This window comes from Doryrhamphus excisus, chromosome 14 (genome assembly GCF_030265055.1).
Source record: "Doryrhamphus excisus isolate RoL2022-K1 chromosome 14, RoL_Dexc_1.0, whole genome shotgun sequence".
NCBI lineage: Eukaryota > Metazoa > Chordata > Actinopteri > Syngnathiformes > Syngnathidae > Doryrhamphus > Doryrhamphus excisus.
In genome coordinates, this window is record NC_080479.1 from 13,573,463 (window position 1) to 13,594,027 (window position 20,565).

Sequence of the window (20,565 nt, forward strand, 5' to 3'; positions counted from 1 at the left end):
TCAATGTAAAAAAAAAATCAAAGTTAAAAAGCTTTATTTGCAAAATAAACCATGGATTATACAAAGTTGCAGTGATTCTAATTACATAAGCTGCTGATTAAAATGGAATATATGAATACAATGCATTACACATGTATATAATTAAAAATAGGATGTACCTGCTGTTGCTATTTGCGTTGTTTAGAGTGTCAGCGTTAGCAAAGCTGCAACTATACTGTCCATATGATACAATAGGTTTTTTCATAGCATCTATACAACGTCCCCATTTGGTCACATGATTTATCATTAAGTCAGGCTTACTCATTGATGTCTAAAACAGCAAACCTGTTGCTGATCCCTTCATTCCCTCTCCTTCCCGCTCCTCTTCCTCTCCTTACTCCGGATGCCCCTCTTCCTCTCCGTCCCTGCTCTCTGCCTCTCCCCTTACCTCGTCCCGCTGAAGAAGGGTGCGCTTTGGAGTTGCAATTCCTCACGGCATGCAAGAGTGTCGAGTACAAGTGCCTGGAAAATGACGACTCGGGCAAGAGGCTCTCCGTTGCTCCGCCCTCTTTCAGATAGCTGACAAGGCCGTGCACGATGGTACCGCTGAACAAACTGATAGAAATGTACAGAAAACAGAAGGAGTATTTTAAAACAGGGTGTAAAAACGTTCCGACCAAAGGCAGCATACAGAAAAATTTAAGGATGCGGGGCCACTTCTATAAAAGATGCTATGTTTGTGTTTTTGGTGTTGTTGGTTTCATGGTTGACTACGGCACATTACTCGTACAAAATATTGAAACACAAGTTATATGTAGTATTCTGACTACTAGGTGTCAGTAATGACATGACATTACATCGCATTACCGTCACACTGCATGGAGTCAGCCATGGTGTGACTGAGTTCTCCTATCCCATGTGGAAGTGGTACGTTTTTGACTTTTTATTTTAATCTTTCTTTCCAACTGCATTTGAAACATATCAAGTTGAGAATAAATAAGCTGGAGCAATAATGACCTGCAAGTTTAAAATGGCCCCCGGTGCCGCACTTTGGACACCCCTGGTCTAAACAGTAGGTGAAATGAACTTACCATGAGAGGTGGACTTCAGGCAATGGTAGCAATAATAACTGATTGCTACCATAAAAAAAAAAAACTGAAGGATGCGGGGCCACTTATATTTTGTCCTATAAAAGATGCTACGCTTGTGTTTTTGATTGACTATGGAATATTACTCATACAAAATATTGAAATACAAGTTTTATGTACTATTCTGACTACTAGGCGCCAGTAATGACACAACATTACCGTCACACTGCATGGAGTCAGCCATGGTGTGACTGAGTCAAAGGTTCTCCTATCCCATGTGGAAGTGCTACGTTTTTTACTTTTTATTTTATCTTTATCTTTCTTTCCCTCTGCATTTGAAACATATCAAGTTGAGAATAAATAATTTGAGCAATAATGACCTGTGGGTTTAAAATGGCCCCTGTGCCACACTTTGGACACCCCTGGTCTAAACAGTATGTGAAATGAACTTACCATGAGAGGTGGACTTCAGGCAATGGTAGCAATAATAACTGATTCAGACACAGTGCACTCCAGAGGCAGGCCTGCCATTGGCTGAAACTGTGAGCCGCCCCGATGTGCATGCCTTGTCTCGGGGACCTTACACGTTGCCGATCCAGCCAACGGAGAAAACTGCGCTCCACTGACCAGTTAAGCTGTGGGACTACAATTGTGCACAACATGGATACCGTCAGGGACAGATATATTTCTTCCGATATTTTTATGCTGAACATAAAATGTTCCATTTACGGCCCGGCATTACTTACAGGAACTTTGGGAGAAAATGGCTCCACCCTGCTCCATTAACACCAGCTGTCCATACACCATTCCGAGGATCAGCGCTTGGAGCTGGGGCTGCGAAGGCGTGGGTACGGCCTCCTGCAGCCAGAAGCCTGTTACAGCTACAGCCAGCCTCAAGTGGGGGGGGACAGCAGCCATTGCAGACTGACTGACCCGTAAGACTTCGAAAAGGGCATTCAGACGAACTTTTGCAGGTGCCTGGAAAGTTGGAACGGGGAAGCAGAAGTTAAACCGTACCAATCCTGTAGAAATAGAGACCATCTTTTGGAGCCAAGACCTAAACCCCAACTGAAATTGTGCATATTTTCTCATATTTACCTGTTCGATTGTATCCAGGTGTACGTGCGATTTCAGCAGCAGCGCCTCCACTTGGTTGTTCTTCAAGTTGAGATGAAGTCGATCCAACTCCTCCACGTATACGTGAGTGCCGGAGACTTGCGTCTGCAGGCCCGTTACGCGGGCAGCTTGATCGGGGCTAAATCTTCCATTTCCGGTGTGCTGAGTGCCTTGAACAGAACCCCCTTGCTTCCCCTTGAGGAGTAATATCCCATATACGGCCTGACGTATAGCTGTAGCGCTACAATGGCTGCTTAGTTGCTTGCTGTTCTCTACCTGCGGGTGGAGCAGCACTTTGCGCATTAACAAAGCATCCACCACTAAGGGAGCTAAAAGCCCCTGTGCCGCAGCGTTTAATAAGCACTCGGGTAACGGTAATTCATGTCTTCCTGGTGGTGTCCTACATTCAGAGAACCAACGAGCCAGGGGGCTGTCGGGGGCGATATGGTACTCCTGCATACCGGCCTGCAGTTGTAAACGCAGCGATCCTTTCCCTTTTTTCTTGCCTCCGCTGCTATCCGCTCCCATTAGGCGGCTCACTTCCGCTAAGGCGTCGACTGAACTTGGAAACGAGGACAACCAGCAAAGCAGGAGATTGATGCGGGAAGAGTGTGCATTACGTTTACCCCTGCCGCCATTCCTACTTAACATACTCGCATCAATTAGAGCGAGAAGGGTGTCTGCCTCTTTTGGAGTGCCGTAGTCGTTACCGGTCAGAACAGCACAAAGCGGTAGTAACTCCTGATTCAGTCCACTGTACCAACGGCACAGAGCATTTGTGGTGTAGCGCCGAGCTGAAATGTAGCGGTGGGATGCTTTACCGTTAAGGTGGGTCCAGTGGAAATAATTGAGTGGGAGGTATCCACCTTGGAAAGGCACAGAAAACACACATCATCAAGTTCATGTCATTTGCATGCAAATCAGAACTGATGCTGTATTTCCTCATACCTGGCAGGTCAAAAATAAAAAAATCGCTGTCATTGCTCAGAACCGGGCACCTCCACTGGTGAGCCAAACATGCAATCTCCCAGTCAGCCTCAGCGGGACACTGGACCAGAGGGATCCCCTTCTGAATAAGGACCTGAATAAAGACCTGCCTCGTCAGGATGGGGAGAACAGAGCCATTGCGGCCGTGGGCCATGTTCTCTGCTTCCTGGATCCTGGACTGCAGACGCTGCTTCAGAGTGCTCATTTTCTTGTTGCTGGGGTCGATCCCTGAGAGAATACAACAACTTTTTTACTGCTTTAGACTCCATTAATAAACAAGCACCTCAAACTAAATGTGTAAATCCACTATCTGAACTTAATTGTCTTTATTTCAAACATGACAAACATCCAAAGCACAACAAACCAACCAGAATCATTCATTCATTCATTCATTTTCTACCGCTTTTTCCTCACGAGGGTCGCGGGGGTGCTGGAGCCTATCCCAGCTGTCTTCGGGCGAGAGGCGGGCTACACCCTGGACTGGTCGCCAGCCAATCACAGGGCACATATAGACAAACAACCATTCACACTCACATTCATACCTATGGACAATTTGGAGTCGCCAATTAACCTAGCATGTTTTTGGAATGTGGGAGGAAACCGGAGTACCCGGAGAAAACCCACGCACACTCCACAGACAGATGGCAGAGGGTGGAATTGAACCCTGGTCTCCTAGCTGTGAGGTTTGCGCGCTAAGCATTTGACCGCCGTGCCGCCACCTTTCCAATTTACTTATTCTAAACTTTAAAACGTGTTTCAAACGGAGTGGGGGAGAAGAACAAAGAAGCCAATAACTTACCACTTCCACACTGAATGAGAGGATAACTTGAGTTAATCAGTGGTGTGTTGTCCTATGCTGTGTGTTGCATTAAAAAGACGGGACCGAGTCTGTCGGGATGGATAGACCCCGCCCTCCCAGACCCATGTCTCGCCTACCCTAGTTCTCTTATTTAGTGTAAATGGGGATAGCAGTGACAGTGGTTACAAGCAGTAATTAACTTGTCAACAAAACAAAATCCAATCACTAACCAAGCCTACCAAAAAGAAAAAAAACATTGTAGATGCTTGACTAGCAAAAGTAAAGTAACAGTAATTGAGTCATATAAAATATTTAAATGTGTCTTTTGGTAGCTTTTACCTCCATCCAGAACCACATATGGCTGGATGTTACAGGCCTCCAGGGCTGAGAGGAATTGATAGACTATGGATGCAAAGGCATCATAGTCTCCTCCGTGCTGGCGATCCAAACCGTGTTTCAGGTAGAGATTGAAATAGAGACTGTTGCCGTCGATAACCAGGCGGCTGTCTCTGAATCGCACATCCAAAAGGAAAAGATTGTTTCCCTCTATGAAGGTCGTAAGGCCATGGACGCCCATGACGGCTCAGGTTCTGGAAAGAGAAGGATTTGACATTTTTGTAAAGATATTGTTGGATACAAAGGTCTACAAAATGTATACATATAGTTATGCTGTCGATTGTTAAGCTTATAGGTAGATAATACTATATATTTCGGTATCCATCAAAATACTGGGTCAGACAGTACCAACACTATTTACTTGGACATTTTGTGCTTTTTGCCTTTAAATTTGTTGCTTGTGATTTTAACCGAAATAACAATAACACGATGGTCGAGTGGTTAGCGCGCAGACCTCACAGCTAGGAGACAAGGGTTCAATTCCACCCTAGGCCATCTCTGTGTGGAGTTTGCATGTTCCCCCCGTGCATGCGTGGGTTTTCTCCGGGTACTCCGGTTTCCTCCCACATTCCAAAAACATGCTAGGTTAATTGGCGACTCCAAATTGTCCATAGGTATGAATGTGAGTGTGAATGGTTGTTTGTCTATATGTGCCCTGTGATTGGCTGGCTACCGGTCCAGCACCCCCGCAACCGGTAGAAAATGAATGAATGAATAACAATAACAGAACAAAAAAACAAAATATCGACCTCATCACGTGTGTATCGATCGTATTCTGATACTACCCTATTGTCGATAATGTCAGATCTATCGGTCCATTGAATCGGACAAAGTTAACTACATGTTCCTATAGTGGCTATAGCTATGCACGTCTACATTAAAAAAAACATCTTATAATAATTTCGAACCCAACTGATGGAATGCTGTGCACTATAACGGTCTGGCCACCCTTATTATCATACTCGGAATGTTATCTTGTTACATTCTAAAGCTGAATAACTTCCACTGCTAATGCTGGGGAGCTCCTGGAATGTTACTTTTGAGACATAATTCCTTGTGACTTTTTTTTAATCTTTATCATACATAAACGTTCTTACCTTTACCAGAGTGTGTCTGCACAAAAGTGACTCACACGTCTCTTAAGCATCTCTTGAAAACAATGACAACTCCAGCGTTCTTCATCTCATGTACTTTTAAAGTAGTGATTTTGCTTATTTTAGACCTTTAGTTTGGGGCGTTGTATTTTCGTGGCTGGATTCTATTTCCTGTTTATTCTACTTCTCGGTTTCGGTTAGGGGTGTGCACTACCGCCATCTACTGAATGAATTTAGACAGTATAATAATAGAGGTCCTAGCCATTTATTGTTGACGATATTTGTGTTTAAGATGCATGTCACTCTTTTTAAGTTTCATTGTTAGGTATCAATATTAAAAAACTACACACAAATTAGAAATTATGGAAAAAAAATAATATCCAAATCCACTCGAAGTTTGCATGGCATGTTTGTGTGGTGTGTTCAAACTGACTCGTGATTCTGACATCTCGCACATTCTCACGAGATCACAAAAGCTAGCATGCGCCGCGCTAGCCAGTTTTGTTCTTCTGTTTTACATTGATCGGGATTTATTATCGCTATGTCCGGAGGAACAAACCTCGAGTTTCCAGGGACAAGTCAGACCAGCTCCGGGTTCTCCGCACATCGGAAAAAAGACAGCAGTCCTTCAGCCTGGTTCTGGGAGAGTGCTGATACTTTAGCCCAGCTGGAGCCAGTGCGTCAGTGGATCGGGAAGCACTACAAAAAGGTAGTTAGCTTATCGGCAAGCTAGCCACCTCCTTCCAGCTAGCCCTGTGTAAACATACATCTCACAGAAGCATTATTTGCGTTGTATAGATGCATTTAAAAGTCAAAATACCCACTAAAATGAAACATAGCAGTTCATAACGAGACCAATTTAAACAGCCCTAGTGAATAATATTGTAGATAATGCATGCATCAGTATTAAAAGTGAAGGATAACAGTCCCAAATGAGCAGTTTTTTAACTTGAAATCTGTATTTGTGTGCTTGTGTAGTTTGTGTTGTTGGACGCTCCATCATGTCAGACTCTGGCTGCTGTGACGCTGCAGCTGCTCCAGTTTCAAGAGGATGCATTTGGCAAACGAGTTCCAAATCCTGCTCGCACCAAACTACCAGTAAGTTCATCAATTCTTTCTCGTTAATTATATAATAATACATTGTGATAACTAAGATTTTACGTTTTTATAGCATAATGTTTACAGATGACATCTTAAGTAGAAAGATGTAAATAATATCAATGACACTTATTTCCTTTAGAGTATAAGTTAGAATTACAGTGCAGGGCAAAAGCACATCGTTTCAAACACAGAAATGATCCATAACCCAACAGAAAATGAAAACCAAATGATGCCCAAAACACACACAAAAACCCCAAAGACAAGTGCATGAGAGAAATACTGCAGACTACCAAGGGAGCCAGACTTTGCTCTATGTAATATTTTACATTATCCAACTATAACTGAGTTACATAGTTAATGTTAGCATTAGAGTGTAATGAAACAAAGGGCTCTAGTTTTGGGGCGCACCGGGGGGGAGATGGGGGTCCACATTTTCAGCTTGTCGCGGTGAAAATTTCGTGACAAAACAGCTCGCCAAAGTTCGCCGGAGAAAGTTTGTCAGCTCCAACCTTGTCTATTCGGGGCGCAGGCGAAGTGCAGCTGGCATAATGGTAAATTGGTGGAAATGGAGATAGTGACCTATTAGACAACTAAGAATTAACAATGGAGGCAAGGGCATCGCGCTGCTCACAAAATTTGAAAAGTGCGCTGCCCATACATGGAGGAGGCGTGGCGCAAGAAGGTGCGCCGTGCCTGCGCCAGGTCTACGAAATTAGAGCCCGAAAGTGTTTAACAAAGACAGAGAAACTTGTACCTTGAGTCAACCATCTCCCATTTAGCCCCCCCCCACCACCACCACAGGTAGTCTGTTTTCCAACAACCTTCTCATGCACTCATTTTGCATATTTATTTTTGATCTTGCAGCATTTTGCCATCCCCATGCACTTGTTTTTACATAGTGTTTGTTTGGGGTTTTTGATTTGATTTAAGACGCCATTTTTCTGTATAGACGCAGTGTTTCCTGGACCTGCGACCAGGGGGTGGACTGTGTCACATCCTCGGCTCTGCTTACAAATTTAAAGTTGAACAGGGCTGGTAAGTATCCTCGCAAACGTGATAATGAATTATTGAACCTTTTCTCTAACATTTGTACTTTCACAGGCGAAGATTTGACTTGCAGAATCCATCAAGAATGGACCGGAATGTTGAAATGTTTGCTATGATTGAAAGAGCTCTAATACAAGTAACGAACACACACACTTAAAATAACATTTGTAATCAATGAATCAAAATCTACTAATTAATGTTGTTTTGACAGCACAACTGTATGTCACATCCTGTGGTTTATCTGGACCCTTCACTGGATCAGGCGTTGGCTAGCAGAATTACTGGTGTCGTCACAAAGCATCAGGTAAAGAGATGTGTTATCTATTAGGATTTCTCCTTTTTACACAGTAAAACAGTCAAGATATGATTCAAGAGTATCCCTACATTTGAAATGAAGTAGTGAACTGGACAAATTAACCTCATCATGCCTTTATGGTTTGCTTTTATCCATGCAGAGCACACTTACAATGGATAGAGTCCTGGCCAGTCACCACATATATCCATTCCCTGAATCCACAGATGAAGGTGAGTAAAAGCATGTGTTCAAAAGGTGGATAAATGCAGTAAGGACTGAGGGTTTTTTTTGCATTTCAGATGAATGGATGCGTCCTGTCATGCAAAAACAAAGCCATGTCCTAGTCCATTGGGGCATGCACCCTGATAGGTATTATTATTATACACTCATACACATGCAAACACCAATGCCCGAACACTCAAGTTACCAATTTCTCTTTCGTCTTAACAATAGTTACGACAGCTGGTTGTCCTCGAGTGAAGTCGACGGCGAGGTTGAAGAGCCTCCACATACAGAAAAACCATGGAGGGTGAGCAAAACATGCAATTTGTTAAAAAAAATGTCTTCAAAACTACCCCCCCCCCCAACAAAAAAGGACCACACTAATAACCTGACTAAACAATCATGTGAGGCTTGGCTAATAAAGTGAGGATTCATCACCATCGTAAAGCATAGGCCTAATAAAAGGCTGCATCACAAAGGGAATCATCGGTTAAACAGTGAAAGTATCAATACTTGATACCATAATGGCACAGAGCACCAACCGAAAAACAGAGTAGATATATCGTTCCTATTCATTTAGTGGCATCAAAAAATGCAGACTCACCTGCAACAAGTACATAAAGGTGATATTGTGCAAGTCAAGTCTCGTAAGTAACTTTATTTTGCTCAATTAATACACAACTCTACAGAGAACATACCAACTCCTTATTTCTAAAATCACAAATACTTATACTTGCTGATATAGGTAATCTTCAAACAGCTAAAATAATGCATAAGGCTAAAAATAACTAATTACCTAAAAATGTCATCCAATACTTCACTACAGGAGAGGAGAAATATGATCTCAGGGAAGAACTACATTTGAAACACTTATATGCTAGGACTACATTAAAAAGCCATAGCATTTCAGTATGTGGAATCAAACTATGGAATGGATTGAGTAAGGACCTCAAACAATGCACAACGATGAGCCAATTCAAGAAACAATACAAGCAGTTGATGTTTGCTAAATACAAGGATGAAGAGTCTTGAACCAGTCATGATGTGCTATATATATCACTATATTGACACTTACTATGGTACCCATTATGTCATTGGATGGTCATATCACCTCGTACTTCGGTATGTGACAAAAATAAAATTAAAAAAAATAAAAATATATATTAGGAAAGCAGGAAGTGAACAAATGTAACAGTTACTGATTGTAAAAGTACCAGATGGAGGGGTAGGATTTAATAAGCTTTGCTTCTTCCTACTCCTTTTGGACATGTGGAACTGTGAACTGATTATGTGATGCGTTCAATTGTAATCTGATGCATGTTCAAATGAAATAAAACCATTACCATTACTCTTGTACAAAACTGCATGTGTTCCAATGAAAATCCTTCAGAACGAGGCAGCTAACAATGCACCTAATGGGATTCACCTAGTCAGCCTATACAGCCGTCTATTCAAAGTTTTTTATACTAGATGCTATGACCATTTAGTAACAGGCATTTTAAGCATTACCGGTGCTTTCTTCTTATAGCAATAGTCTGACATCACTATAACTGTGTATCAATTATCTGTTTTTGCTCAGTGTGTGGTGTAAAATCTTGTCATTTTGCACATACCTTATACCCCTTTCTGTGTGCTCCAGGTGCACGCTGGCTGGGTTTTGGACACCGACGATTTCAATGAGTGGATGAATGAGGAAGATTATTGTGTCGACGAGAGGAATTTACCTGTTGTTCTCCGGCAGCGCATTCATCAACGAGACGAGCAGGTTTGCGTTCAAGCTGACGAGTTTCCTGGCGGAATACAAATAAAAAAAAATGTTTTGATTTCTTTTTCCAATTTTCCACTTGTCAGTGTCAGGACACTAAATCCACTCCCTTTAAAAAGAGACGACGCTCTCCATCTCCCCTGTCCTCTGAAGCTCGGAAGAAAGGCAAAAAAGGGTGCGTTCAATTCCAGTTTGTTCCTCTATTGCAAGGGTATCATGACTGGCCGAGACACTGCAGGTTATCTTTCCAGCTGGTCACTATAGCAGGTGATTTTAATGATCAACACCTTCAGGTTGAGGGAAGGAGCTCATCAATGAAATCACCTGCTGGAGCATCTGGTTGGAGAGACAACGTGTGCTCTATAGTGTTACAAAGATGATTAATTCACACGTATGTGTGTGCAGGAGACGACGTGGACAGCAGGAAGAGGAGCCAGAGGAGGACTTGACCAAAGATATGGAGGACCCCACTCCTGTTCCTAACATGGAGGAGGTCATATTACCCAAAATTGGTATAATACATCAAATTGTCCACTTTCGTCATGGTGGCATTTGAACCGACGCCTCAGTTAATTGTCTTATTTAATTGTACTTGCAGTCAACCTTAAAAAGGACAGTGAGAATACTCCTGTCAAAGGAGGCATTATGGCCGACTTGGGTAAATATGAATCTGACATCATTTAATATATTTTCCTCCACCTTGCAGTCTCATCCTTTCTTCTTAAATTTATCTTGCAGATGATCAGGAAGACGATTTCCCTGGGAGGGTAAATACATTTACCATTATAGTTGTCCCTCGTTTATCGGAATTGGTTTCAGAATCGACCGCGATAAGTCTGACATTAGAGCCTCCTCGGCATGAAACAACACCCCTATAGTCACCTTTACATTTGTATTACTCAATATACTGTATTTTCTGGACTATAAGTCACTCCGGAGTATAAGTCGCACAAGGCCAAAAATGCATAATTAAGTAGAAAAAAAACATACATAAGTCACATTTTTTGCAGGTAATTTATTTTACAAACTACTTAACTAAAACAGACATTGCATCCTCTTGGAAGGCAAGTTCTAACATTAATAAAAGAATAGAGAACAGGCTGAATAGGTGTAAGATATGCTAACACAATGGTTATTCAGCTACACAAAATATAGACATGAACAAAAAAGGTGTCCAGTGTTTATGTAACATAACAGTTTTTTAATTTATAAGTCGCTCTGGAGTATAAGTCACAGGAACAGCCAACTTGTGAAAAAAAGTGCGACTTATAGTCCGGAAAATACGGTAATAGATATACTTAGAGAAAATTAGACAAAAATAAGATAACAGACTCACCCATTAGCAGGTTTTTTTTTCTGGCAGCGTACTTCCTGTGGTGGCTATTGTCTCAAAGTATTCTATTGGCGACTTTAAATGTTATAGCCCCATCAGTAGCCCTTGTTGTTATTATTATTATAATTATGTTATTATGAGAGCGCAATATTCAAAGTGAAATGTAGCGAGGGCCGACTGTATAATAAATTTATTAATCCAAGTGTGTGTGTAACTGTAGTACTTGATTGTGGGTGTGGTGGTCACTCTGTGTGCATGGATGTCCAAACAGGAGGATGAGGAGGGAAGAGGGGAGATTCCTCGCCTATTAGAAGGAGAAGAGAACATCATTGAACAAACCCATCACATCATCATACCAAGTTTTACATCCTGGTTCAACAACAATTGGTGAGGAAGCGTACAAAAATGCATACAAGTCCGCTATGAGAATCCTCACCTCTGATGACCACCTTTTGATGTCTTGTTAGCATCCACTCAATAGAGAAGCGCGCCCTGCCGGAATTCTTCAATGGAAAGAACAAGTCAAAATCACCGGAAGTGTGAGTGATGCTTTATGACAATGAAAATCCACAAAATGCATTTTGCTAATTTGTATGACTTTGATTTTGTGCGTCACAGATACCTGGCCTACCGTAATTTCATGATTGACACGTACAGACTCAACCCCCAAGAATACCTCAGTTCAACATCCTGCAGGCGGAATCTCACTGGAGACGTCTGTTCTATCACAAGGTCTACATTTGTAATTATACATATTTACATATTAATGTACATGTGGAGTAAAGTGCTAACATATTTTGTGTTTAGGCTGCATGCATTTTTAGAGCAGTGGGGTTTGATCAACTACCAGGTGGATGCAGAGAGCAGACCACTCCCTATGGGACCCCCACCCACACCTCATTTTAATGTACTGGCTGACACACCCACCGGGCTGGCCCCCTTACAGCACAGACCACTGCAGGTAGAGCACACAAACAGTGTGTATAAGTATACAGTAATCCCTCATCACCACTGTCTTGTCGTCCCGTGGGAGTTTTTCCCGTGTAACGCCGCATCAAATGCACGATGAGTTTGGTCGTATGAAACTTCTTTTGAGAACACATTAACAGCAACATACCTTATTTTCTCTTACTTTGTCTACTATAATGAGTGTAAAGGTGACTATAGGGGTGTTATTTTATGTATCAAGGGTTCTAATAAGGTTCAAAACTGTATTAAGGTCAGAAACAAGGAATCAATGAGGAATTACTGTATGCTGTACACTTGATTGGCTAAATTACAGCATTGACTACAACCTACATTCACTGTTGCAGGTGACAGCCTCACAGCACATGTTGACCTTCCCAGAAAAAAGCCGAGAGAAGCCTTCAGATTGCCAAAACTTTGGCTTACGCATGGATGTTTATGCCAGGAAACACCCAAAGGTCTCAGCAATAGCAGAAAACTAATTAAAATGTGTCTTTTAATGACTTATCTAAAATGTTTATGTATTCTGCCTCTTATTGGGAAACAAAACATCCGGGACTGGCTGAAGACTAAAGGAGCGTGTGCAGGGCGGGAATGGACTGAGCAAGAGACACTTTTGTTATTAGAGGTGGGATTTTGTACTATTCTGAGCTGAGCTATTAATCTTTTCTTACAATGCACCTACATGCCGTAGTTGCAGTTTTATGCTGTTAAGCTAACCTTCCTGACTCTTTCAGGCCTTGGAAGTCTACAGAGATGACTGGAACAAAGTATCTGAGCACGTGGGCTCCAGAACGCAGGATGACTGTATCCTCCACTTCCTCCGTCTGCCTATAGAAGACCCGTATCTTGAAGACTCATCTGCATCTCTCGGCCCCCTGGCCTACCAGCCCGTTCCCTTCAGCCAATCCGAGAACCCCGTTATGAGCACCGTGGCCTTCTTGGCCTCTGTGGTGGATCCGCGTGTGGCTTCGGCTGCTGCTAAGGCTGCACTGGGTGAATGAATTTCTTAAAATATCATTGGACTCACTGTGCCGTGTCTAAAGACATCTGTTTGTGTACAGAGGAGTTTTCTCAAGTCCATGAAGAATCTTTAAATGGAATAACCTGCAACCAGCTCAAACAAACTGGTGAGATTTTTTATTATTTTTTAAAATCTACATTCACACACAAATAATGTCTGTGTGGATTAAATATGGTTTTTACTTACCCGTCAGACTCAGACGCATCACAAATGGAGATGAACACCAGTTCCCATCAGGTGGAAGACTAATGATGTCACATTTTTGGATGGTTTTATGACCACCTTTTGTTTATTGACCATGGATTGTTTCTTGTCCTGAATCAGGTTTCTGTCAATGCTGATGGACTTTTGGTTGAAACGAGAGACCCAATAATGGAAGGAGAACGAGTCAAAAGAGAGAACACGGAGAACATGCATGCAGAGGAGAGAGACATTATGCATATAGGTGCAGTAACTGGGCTTCATCCTGTTTTTTTTTATATATATAACATATTTCTATGCACTAAACAATATACCTTTATTTACCAGGTAGAGCAAATGACGATGATGTCGTGCACGGACAGGATGCAGAAGCAGATGAGGCGAGAGCAGTGATGGAGCTGGATCTGGTGGAAGGCACCGTTGCCACGGCAGCAGCAGCCGCTCTGGCCTCTGCTGCTACAAAGGCCAAGGCAAGCCCCGCCCTCTCACTTGGAAACCTACCAATCATAGGAAAACAAAGGCTTTTCAGTTTCTTAGCAACTCTGACATTTTGGAGACCGTGTTGCCCTTCTGAACTGTATTAATTATAATAATAAGACAGTGTGGAGGACTGCTTGGAAATTTCAATGCAGACTTAGATTTTCTTTGTAAGACGAGCAGAAAAAAATCTCAAAAACAAAGTAGAATAATTAAATATCAAATAAGTTTTTACTTTGTATGCCCTTCCTGATGCAACACTCCCATCTATCTTGGGACGTCGGGAATCAAATGTAGCAGCATCACCTGGGCAACTACAAGAATAATAATACAGTCAGTGAAAGCATCATTGCCTTAATTTCCCACACTGAATTAATTAAGTTTATCTATTTTTATTTGTTAACCCCTTGCCATCTTTTCCACGCTCTGTCACACCCAATTTCATCTTATCTCCACTTCATTTTCATTTCCTCGTCACACATCGGTAGCGTCAGTGCTTTGTTCTCTTCTCCCTCTTGGGCTCACAGCATTTGGCGGCAGTGGAGGAGCGAAAGATCAAGTCTCTGGTGGCTCTGCTGGTGGAGACCCAGATGAAAAAGCTGGAGATCAAACTGAGGCACTTTGAAGAGCTGGAGACCATCATGGACCGCGAGAAAGAGGCTGTGCGTTGATTTACGGAAGCCCCTTTTCCAATTAGCTCTTTTTCCATACGCTTCCTCATGCATGTTTGTGTTTTTTGTGTAGTTGGAGCAACAGCGGCAACAGCTTCTGACAGAGAGACAGACCTTCCACACTGAGCAGCTCAAGCAGGCTGAGATGAAGATTCGCCAGCAGAGGGAGCAACAAGGTCAGCCAGGCTTCACAATGCATTCAGGTTAGGTCATGCAGACAATTCAAATGCCTGCTTAACAGAACTCTTAAGTCAAGCTCAGCTCTCACACGCAAGTCTCTTTCCCATCAGGTCAGTCCGTATCTAACCGCGTCACTCCCAGTGGAGGGCATATTCAAGCAATGGCCCCACGACACCCCGGAGCACCCAATGGCATGTGTGAGCATTCTTTAATGTGTGCCGTGGGTTCTCAGGGCCGTCTCCATGAACGCATTTCTAACTGCTTATTTCCTTATGCCAGATCCGTCCTCTCAGACTGATGGTATGACTGCAGCTCAGCCTGGTCTTCCGGCATCAAGTCACAGCTGAACCCACAGTTGCTTCAAGTTTCTATTAAACAGGACTCAGCTAGTGTGTGTGTGTGTGTGTGTGTGTGTGTGTGTGTGTGTGTGTATATAGATAAAAAACGACAGCATTGATGGTCAGAACCTTCCCGATTCCCCATTCGTAGACTGGATGCTTTGTGTGTGTGTGTGTGTGTGTGTGTGTGTGTGTGTGTGTGTGTGTGTGTGTGTGTGTGTGTGTGTGTGTTTGTATTTACTCAATGGCTCAGTCCATTAAAAGTCTGTGACGTTTGTGTTGTCAGAGTTGAGGAATCTTCAGATTCAACCCGACTCATTAAACTTGTTTTTTTTATAAGTAACAATCTCGTCCTCCAGTCTAATTCATGCAAGGATGCTAAAATTGTACATGCCCATTTGGCCCACTATTGCTGTCCCTCGTTTATGGCGGTTAATTGGTTCCACAACCGACTGCGAAAAATGAATTCAATGTTAATAAATTGATTACTTTTGTAGTTAGAGCATAGAAAACCTGTTTTGATTTTTCGAAATGCGGGCATTAACATTATTAGAGGCATTCAGATATGAAACAGCATGCTTATAGTCACATTTATACACATTGTTTAAGTCACATTGGGGGGACTGGAGTCGGCCGCTAGCTAATGAGCTAACAAGATAGCAAGCTAACGAGCTAACTGATTTGCCTCAAATTTTTCATTACAATTCAATAACACAAAACACTTACCATTTATACGTGGAGTTGGAGGTGAACTTTTGGTCACTTTTATCGTGTCGGACATGCCATGGTTGAATTGCAGTGAAAGGTAATTGTACATGCCCTTTTTGCCCACTATTGTCGTCCCTCGTTTATGGCGCTTAATTGGTTCCACAACCGACTGCGAAAAATGAATTCAATGTTAATAAATTGATTACTTTTGTAATTAGAGCATAGAAAACCTGTTTTGAGTTTTCTAAATACGGGCGTTAACATTATTAGAGGCCTCCAGATATGAAATAGCATGCTTATAGTCACCTTTATACATATTGTTTAAGTCACATTGGGGGGACTGGAGTCGGCCGCTAGCTAATGAGCTAACAAGATAGCGAGCTAACTGATTTGCCTCGAATTTTTCATTACAATTCAATAACACAAAACACTTACCACTTATACGTGGAGTTGGAGGTGAACTTTTGGTCACTCTTATCATGTCGGACACGCCATGGTTGACTTTCAGTGAAAGGTAATCGAATGTGGTAATGTCTCATCAATGTTTTGTCATTACTGCCATCTAGTGGCCAGAATACTACAATGGACGACTTGTAGTCCTCTTTTCCCTCCTTTGAGGTGTGGAACCATGGTGACCAAATACAAGAAACATCTGACATCCTTCCAATCAGGATTTACAAAATCAGCGTGTCAAATAATATTGACACAGAAAAGTGAAATCTGACTATTGTGATAAGGGCAGTTTCTGTAATGGGCTGTACGTGTCCACACATTAGCAATGGAAGAATGGCCTTTATTGTGAATAAAGATTCAAATAAATGAATAAAGGTTCTCCTTAAGGTGCAAAACTGTGTACAAAACTGTTACAGAAACCAATTTTAAAAATCTAATCTTTGCACTTTGTACACAAATAAGGTCCATACACACGTGTGTAGTGTTTAAAAATACAGTACACATAATAAAAACACAAATATTTTCATGCATGCAGCAGTTAATACAATAGGATTCCAACCTGAAACAAACCCGATGGAAAAACGGGGGAAAAAACTCATTTTCTGGAATGTTGAATTATGTTAATGTACACATTGAACTTGAAATCATGAAACCCAAACATACACCCAATCATTTGTCAATTTTCTTTACATAATTACATATTCTTCAAATAGATGCCGAGTGATTTGCAGTGATTTCTGTGGGGAGGGTGGAAAAAAAATATCTTGAATGAAACGAAACCAAAAAAAAGTGTGAACGTCCAATACTCACCGTGTTTACAGTATCATTGCCACTTAGTCGGATCATTGTCTTTCTGAAACAAAAAGAGCAACTAGTTGAATCAAACTGGTTTACATAATGGGTCATAGCACCAGTTAAGGAGAATCACTTACTTCTATGATAAAAGTATGTTCCCAAGACCACTGCTACAGTCGCTGCAGTAGCTACAATAGCAACAGACGGGACAGATATCACCACACCTTCAACCACCAACTTAAGGCCGAACTTCGCCCAATAAAGAGCTGCATATTTCCTGAAAGGTAACAAAAAGATTGGCGTTTTATCGCAGTATGGGGTTGCTCCACTAGCACTAGCACTCCCACCAAAGACAACATAGTCAAATGAGTTATTTACTCACACATGGATGGTCATTTTTGTTGTATTTTGTTAGTTCTCTCCGACAGCTGTATATTTTGGAACTTTCGGTTTACTGGAATGGCTATGTATATCCATTAAAGCCACACCCTTGTTGTTAAGGGGGGCATGTCACTGCTTGAGTTGCACTACCCATTATTCAACAGGAGACATTTTTTTTATTTAAAGATACAGGACTTTTAAAGTGATCAAAATATGACTAGAGGTGAGGGGGGTCATAATTAAATAGCCACGTGGGTACAAGCCTTGAATAAATTCTATAATCATACAATAAATTAATTTGTTTGTTCCGCAGAACGGCATGAATGGAGTGAGCCCTTTTGTTAGCCATACATTCCTCTCTTTGTGTCAGTGGGTGGAGACGGGGTCGCGGTAGCATACACACACAGAGTACAGACAAGTGTACCACAGTAGAAATCATATGAGTAGATTACAATATATTATACTTTTAATTGTACTTTTCTTAAAAGTAAAGTTAAAATTGCGTCTAAGCTCCTTCTCGGGAGACACAATCTCGTGTTTCATGAGACTTCTATTCAGTGTCTTTGATGACACTAAGTAGTGCAGGGAAAAGGTACTGTGTTCGAGCACAATATCAAACGGAGAAAAGATTAATTCAGATCATTTTCTTTCCACAGTAATTATGACGTTAACAAGTAGTGACGTCATCTTCTAATACAGCCACTGCAGACTTACCTTTGCTCAACTGCAGGGGGCGTCCAAACGTCTTCCAGTGAGGACCACATACTTAATTTAATTTATGCTGTTCTTTTCCAAATTTCTTATAGTAATATGACTTTATTCCCATATTTATTACTTTTGTTTTTTCACAAAGATTTGCCTAGATTATTTTGTCCTGTTTTGATTATAATCCTGATTTAAAAAATGCTTGAAATGTTTCATGTGATGCTTGAAGATGGCATTTAGTGATGATAAATACAAGACAGAGCAGATACTGACGTGAACTGTTATTTATTTCTGGATTAATGCTTCAAGGATTGCCAGGAAGCGCTCCTCCCTAGCAGCAGTGTCTCTCCTATCATCTCTCTCCCTCATCTCTCTGAAGAATCGTTCTTCCCTCTCCACGGCCTCACGGTGCCTCCTCTCCTCCCTCTCCATAGCCTCACGGTGCCTGGTCTCCTCTCTCTCTAAAGCCTCACGGTGCCTCCTCTCCTCTCTCTCAGCTGCCTCCCTCGCCCTGGCCTCTTCTCTCTCTATGGCCTTGGCTTCCATCTCTCTCAGCTCCAGTTCAAACCTCTCATCTTTTTCCATCGTTTCCTTCAACATGTCCCCGAGATCCACCCGGCGTCTTTTGGGGATGGATCCTGTGGGTGCGTCCCGTTCTGGGGTGAGCACAGACGGGGATTCGCCTGCCACATCATCCTGGGAAGATGAAGCGATGAAGACGGGCGGCGTCATGGATAACCTGCCCCCAATTGCTTCATCCATCAAATTGTACCACTTCCAAGACGCGCCAGGGGTCTCACTGCCATCTAGGCTGACCCCAGATTTGTTGTACTTATGCCCCTACAAAGAAAAAAACAGCAAAAAACTCAAATGTACACAGTATTCACCTATGTATTTTCATATGTTTAACACAAATAGCCAATCAACCTTATACTGATGCTTCAGGTTCTCCCATTTCTTTTTTAAGAAGGCTGGTGTCACCTTTCCCTCCAGTCCTCGACTAGCGATGTAGATCCTAAAAAAAAAAAAAAAAGTAAATTATAACCAGACACTCCATATAGTTACAGCACATCATTGGATAAAAACTATTAAAGATGGAGATATGAGTACAGCTGAATGTAGGCCTTATCGGTAACAGAGCCATAATTCTCCTGGATCAATAACACCCCGGTCTTCTTTAATTAACTTCTCACACATATATACATTATTTTATTATACATCATACTTCCTGTCTCCTAGGCTGGGACGCTGTGATATAAAATTTTACAGTCAAAAGGATCATTACTAGGAAAAATCAGTCCGTTTATGTGGATGTGCTGCAAACGAACCTGTACTGACAACATGTAACAACCACAGGTAAATGTGCAAGCATTTGTCAGCCACTATGAAGGATGACAGATGTTTGTTTGCATTTACTTACTCATATCCATTGACAGCTGCATTGCGTCTCCCTGTGAACAAGGCGGCGTTGGCAGTCCTCCACAAAATAAGGGACCTGGTGTCCTCATCATGCCCTAAAAAGATTACAATACACAGACGTGAGAAACTGAATTCTATATTGATTTGTATTTAATGACACCTAACAAATAAACGTCAGTTGATTTGTGATACTTACAATTAGTTAAACAATATACAAAGACACATATTGACAGCGTACACTGTACGGCAAACGCACATTTAATAAGTGCTTATTATTATTATTATATTTAATCCGAGGGTAGCGCAACATGAACATGACCTCCCAGATTCAATCAATTTTAACCCCTACAGCCAGCTGATTATTATATTTATGTCATCGTTACCTGAATATAACACAAAATGTGTTTTACGCGTATTTAATATTGTCGCGTCAAATGCCGCAGCTAGCTTTAGCTGGGCCGTAAGAGACGGCGTATCCTCATCTGTCGTTAATAAGACCCACTAACAACCCACTCAACAAACTACTGACACATACTGGCTTCTAAGAAACTACAATATATGTGTATTGTTTTGGATAAAATACGTAAAACCTACATTGTTGTTCACCAATTTCCACCGCAACGATTTGGTCATCATCCGCCATTATTTCAAGTTGGGGAGGGTTTGATAGTCCCGCCCCTTCCGCTACGTAAGCAAGATGGCGACTGTTGAGGGTGGTACGGGGTGATAAAGTGTACATCAGCATTGCTCACTCGGCTTTATCTTGAGCCGCGCTTAACGGCATTAAATAGAAAAGAGAACAAGAGAAACCAGATTAGCACTGTTGCCAACTCCTTAGTAAAAAATGTAGAGGGAAAAGGAGAAGTCGCCTGATGACGTCATATGCTAATATGCTAATAACATTTAACACATAAATTATAAAGTAATACAATAACTTTACTGACACCTAGTGGTCAGTGTACAATACTACACATCACATCTGCTTTGAATGCATTTCTTAATGCGTTATTTGTATTTTAGTTCAT

At 41.8% G+C, this 20,565-nt stretch overlaps 3 protein-coding genes across 9 annotated transcripts; 1 reads left to right on the plus strand and 2 right to left on the minus strand.

Moving 5' to 3' along the window:
* Positions 1-36: 36 nt before the first annotated feature.
* aste1b (asteroid homolog 1b) lies at positions 37-10,251 on the minus strand. 2 transcript variants are annotated; one of them, XM_058046341.1, is made up of 8 exons: positions 9,738-10,251; positions 6,019-6,158; positions 4,309-4,559; positions 3,132-3,398; positions 2,166-3,049; positions 1,814-2,045; positions 1,521-1,710; positions 37-594 (listed from the first exon to the last, which is right to left on the minus strand). In XM_058046341.1, the coding sequence occupies exons 3-8, from the start codon at positions 4,544-4,546 to the stop codon at positions 297-299; spliced, it is 2,109 nt and encodes a 702-aa protein (XP_057902324.1). In that variant the 5' UTR covers positions 4,547-4,559; positions 6,019-6,158; positions 9,738-10,251; the 3' UTR covers positions 37-296. The 2 variants fall into 2 exon arrangements, with proteins under 2 accessions (XP_057902324.1, XP_057902323.1); XM_058046340.1 differs by lacking the exons at positions 6,019-6,158; positions 9,738-10,251 and adding an exon at positions 5,463-5,672.
* Positions 5,909-15,331, plus strand: smarcc1b (SWI/SNF related, matrix associated, actin dependent regulator of chromatin, subfamily c, member 1b). Of its 6 annotated transcripts, none has more exons than XM_058046335.1 (28): positions 5,909-6,168; positions 6,438-6,557; positions 7,510-7,595; positions 7,662-7,743; positions 7,819-7,911; positions 8,063-8,132; positions 8,202-8,271; positions 8,356-8,431; positions 9,764-9,889; positions 9,976-10,064; positions 10,295-10,401; positions 10,488-10,547; positions 10,628-10,656; positions 11,494-11,609; positions 11,690-11,761; positions 11,841-11,954; positions 12,030-12,183; positions 12,536-12,646; positions 12,757-12,816; positions 12,926-13,184; positions 13,253-13,318; positions 13,406-13,449; positions 13,537-13,657; positions 13,741-13,883; positions 14,418-14,552; positions 14,635-14,764; positions 14,852-14,932; positions 15,021-15,331. In XM_058046335.1, the coding sequence occupies exons 1-28, from the start codon at positions 6,001-6,003 to the stop codon at positions 15,086-15,088; spliced, it is 2,850 nt and encodes a 949-aa protein (XP_057902318.1). In that variant the 5' UTR covers positions 5,909-6,000; the 3' UTR covers positions 15,089-15,331. The 6 variants fall into 6 exon arrangements, with proteins under 6 accessions (XP_057902318.1, XP_057902319.1, XP_057902320.1 ...); XM_058046336.1 differs by having other exon boundaries at positions 14,635-14,737; positions 14,852-14,938; XM_058046337.1 differs by having other exon boundaries at positions 14,635-14,737.
* A 1,228-nt stretch (positions 15,332-16,559) lies between these two features.
* On the minus strand, positions 16,560-20,297 carry si:ch73-193c12.2 (uncharacterized). The gene is made up of 7 exons (XM_058046354.1): positions 20,135-20,297; positions 19,542-19,635; positions 19,049-19,136; positions 17,418-18,961; positions 17,173-17,312; positions 17,051-17,093; positions 16,560-16,977 (listed from the first exon to the last, which is right to left on the minus strand). Exons 1-4 carry the CDS (start codon positions 20,283-20,285, stop codon positions 18,407-18,409), a joined length of 888 nt encoding a protein of 295 aa, XP_057902337.1. The 5' UTR covers positions 20,286-20,297; the 3' UTR covers positions 16,560-16,977; positions 17,051-17,093; positions 17,173-17,312; positions 17,418-18,406.
* Between the last annotated feature and the right edge of the window lie 268 nt (positions 20,298-20,565).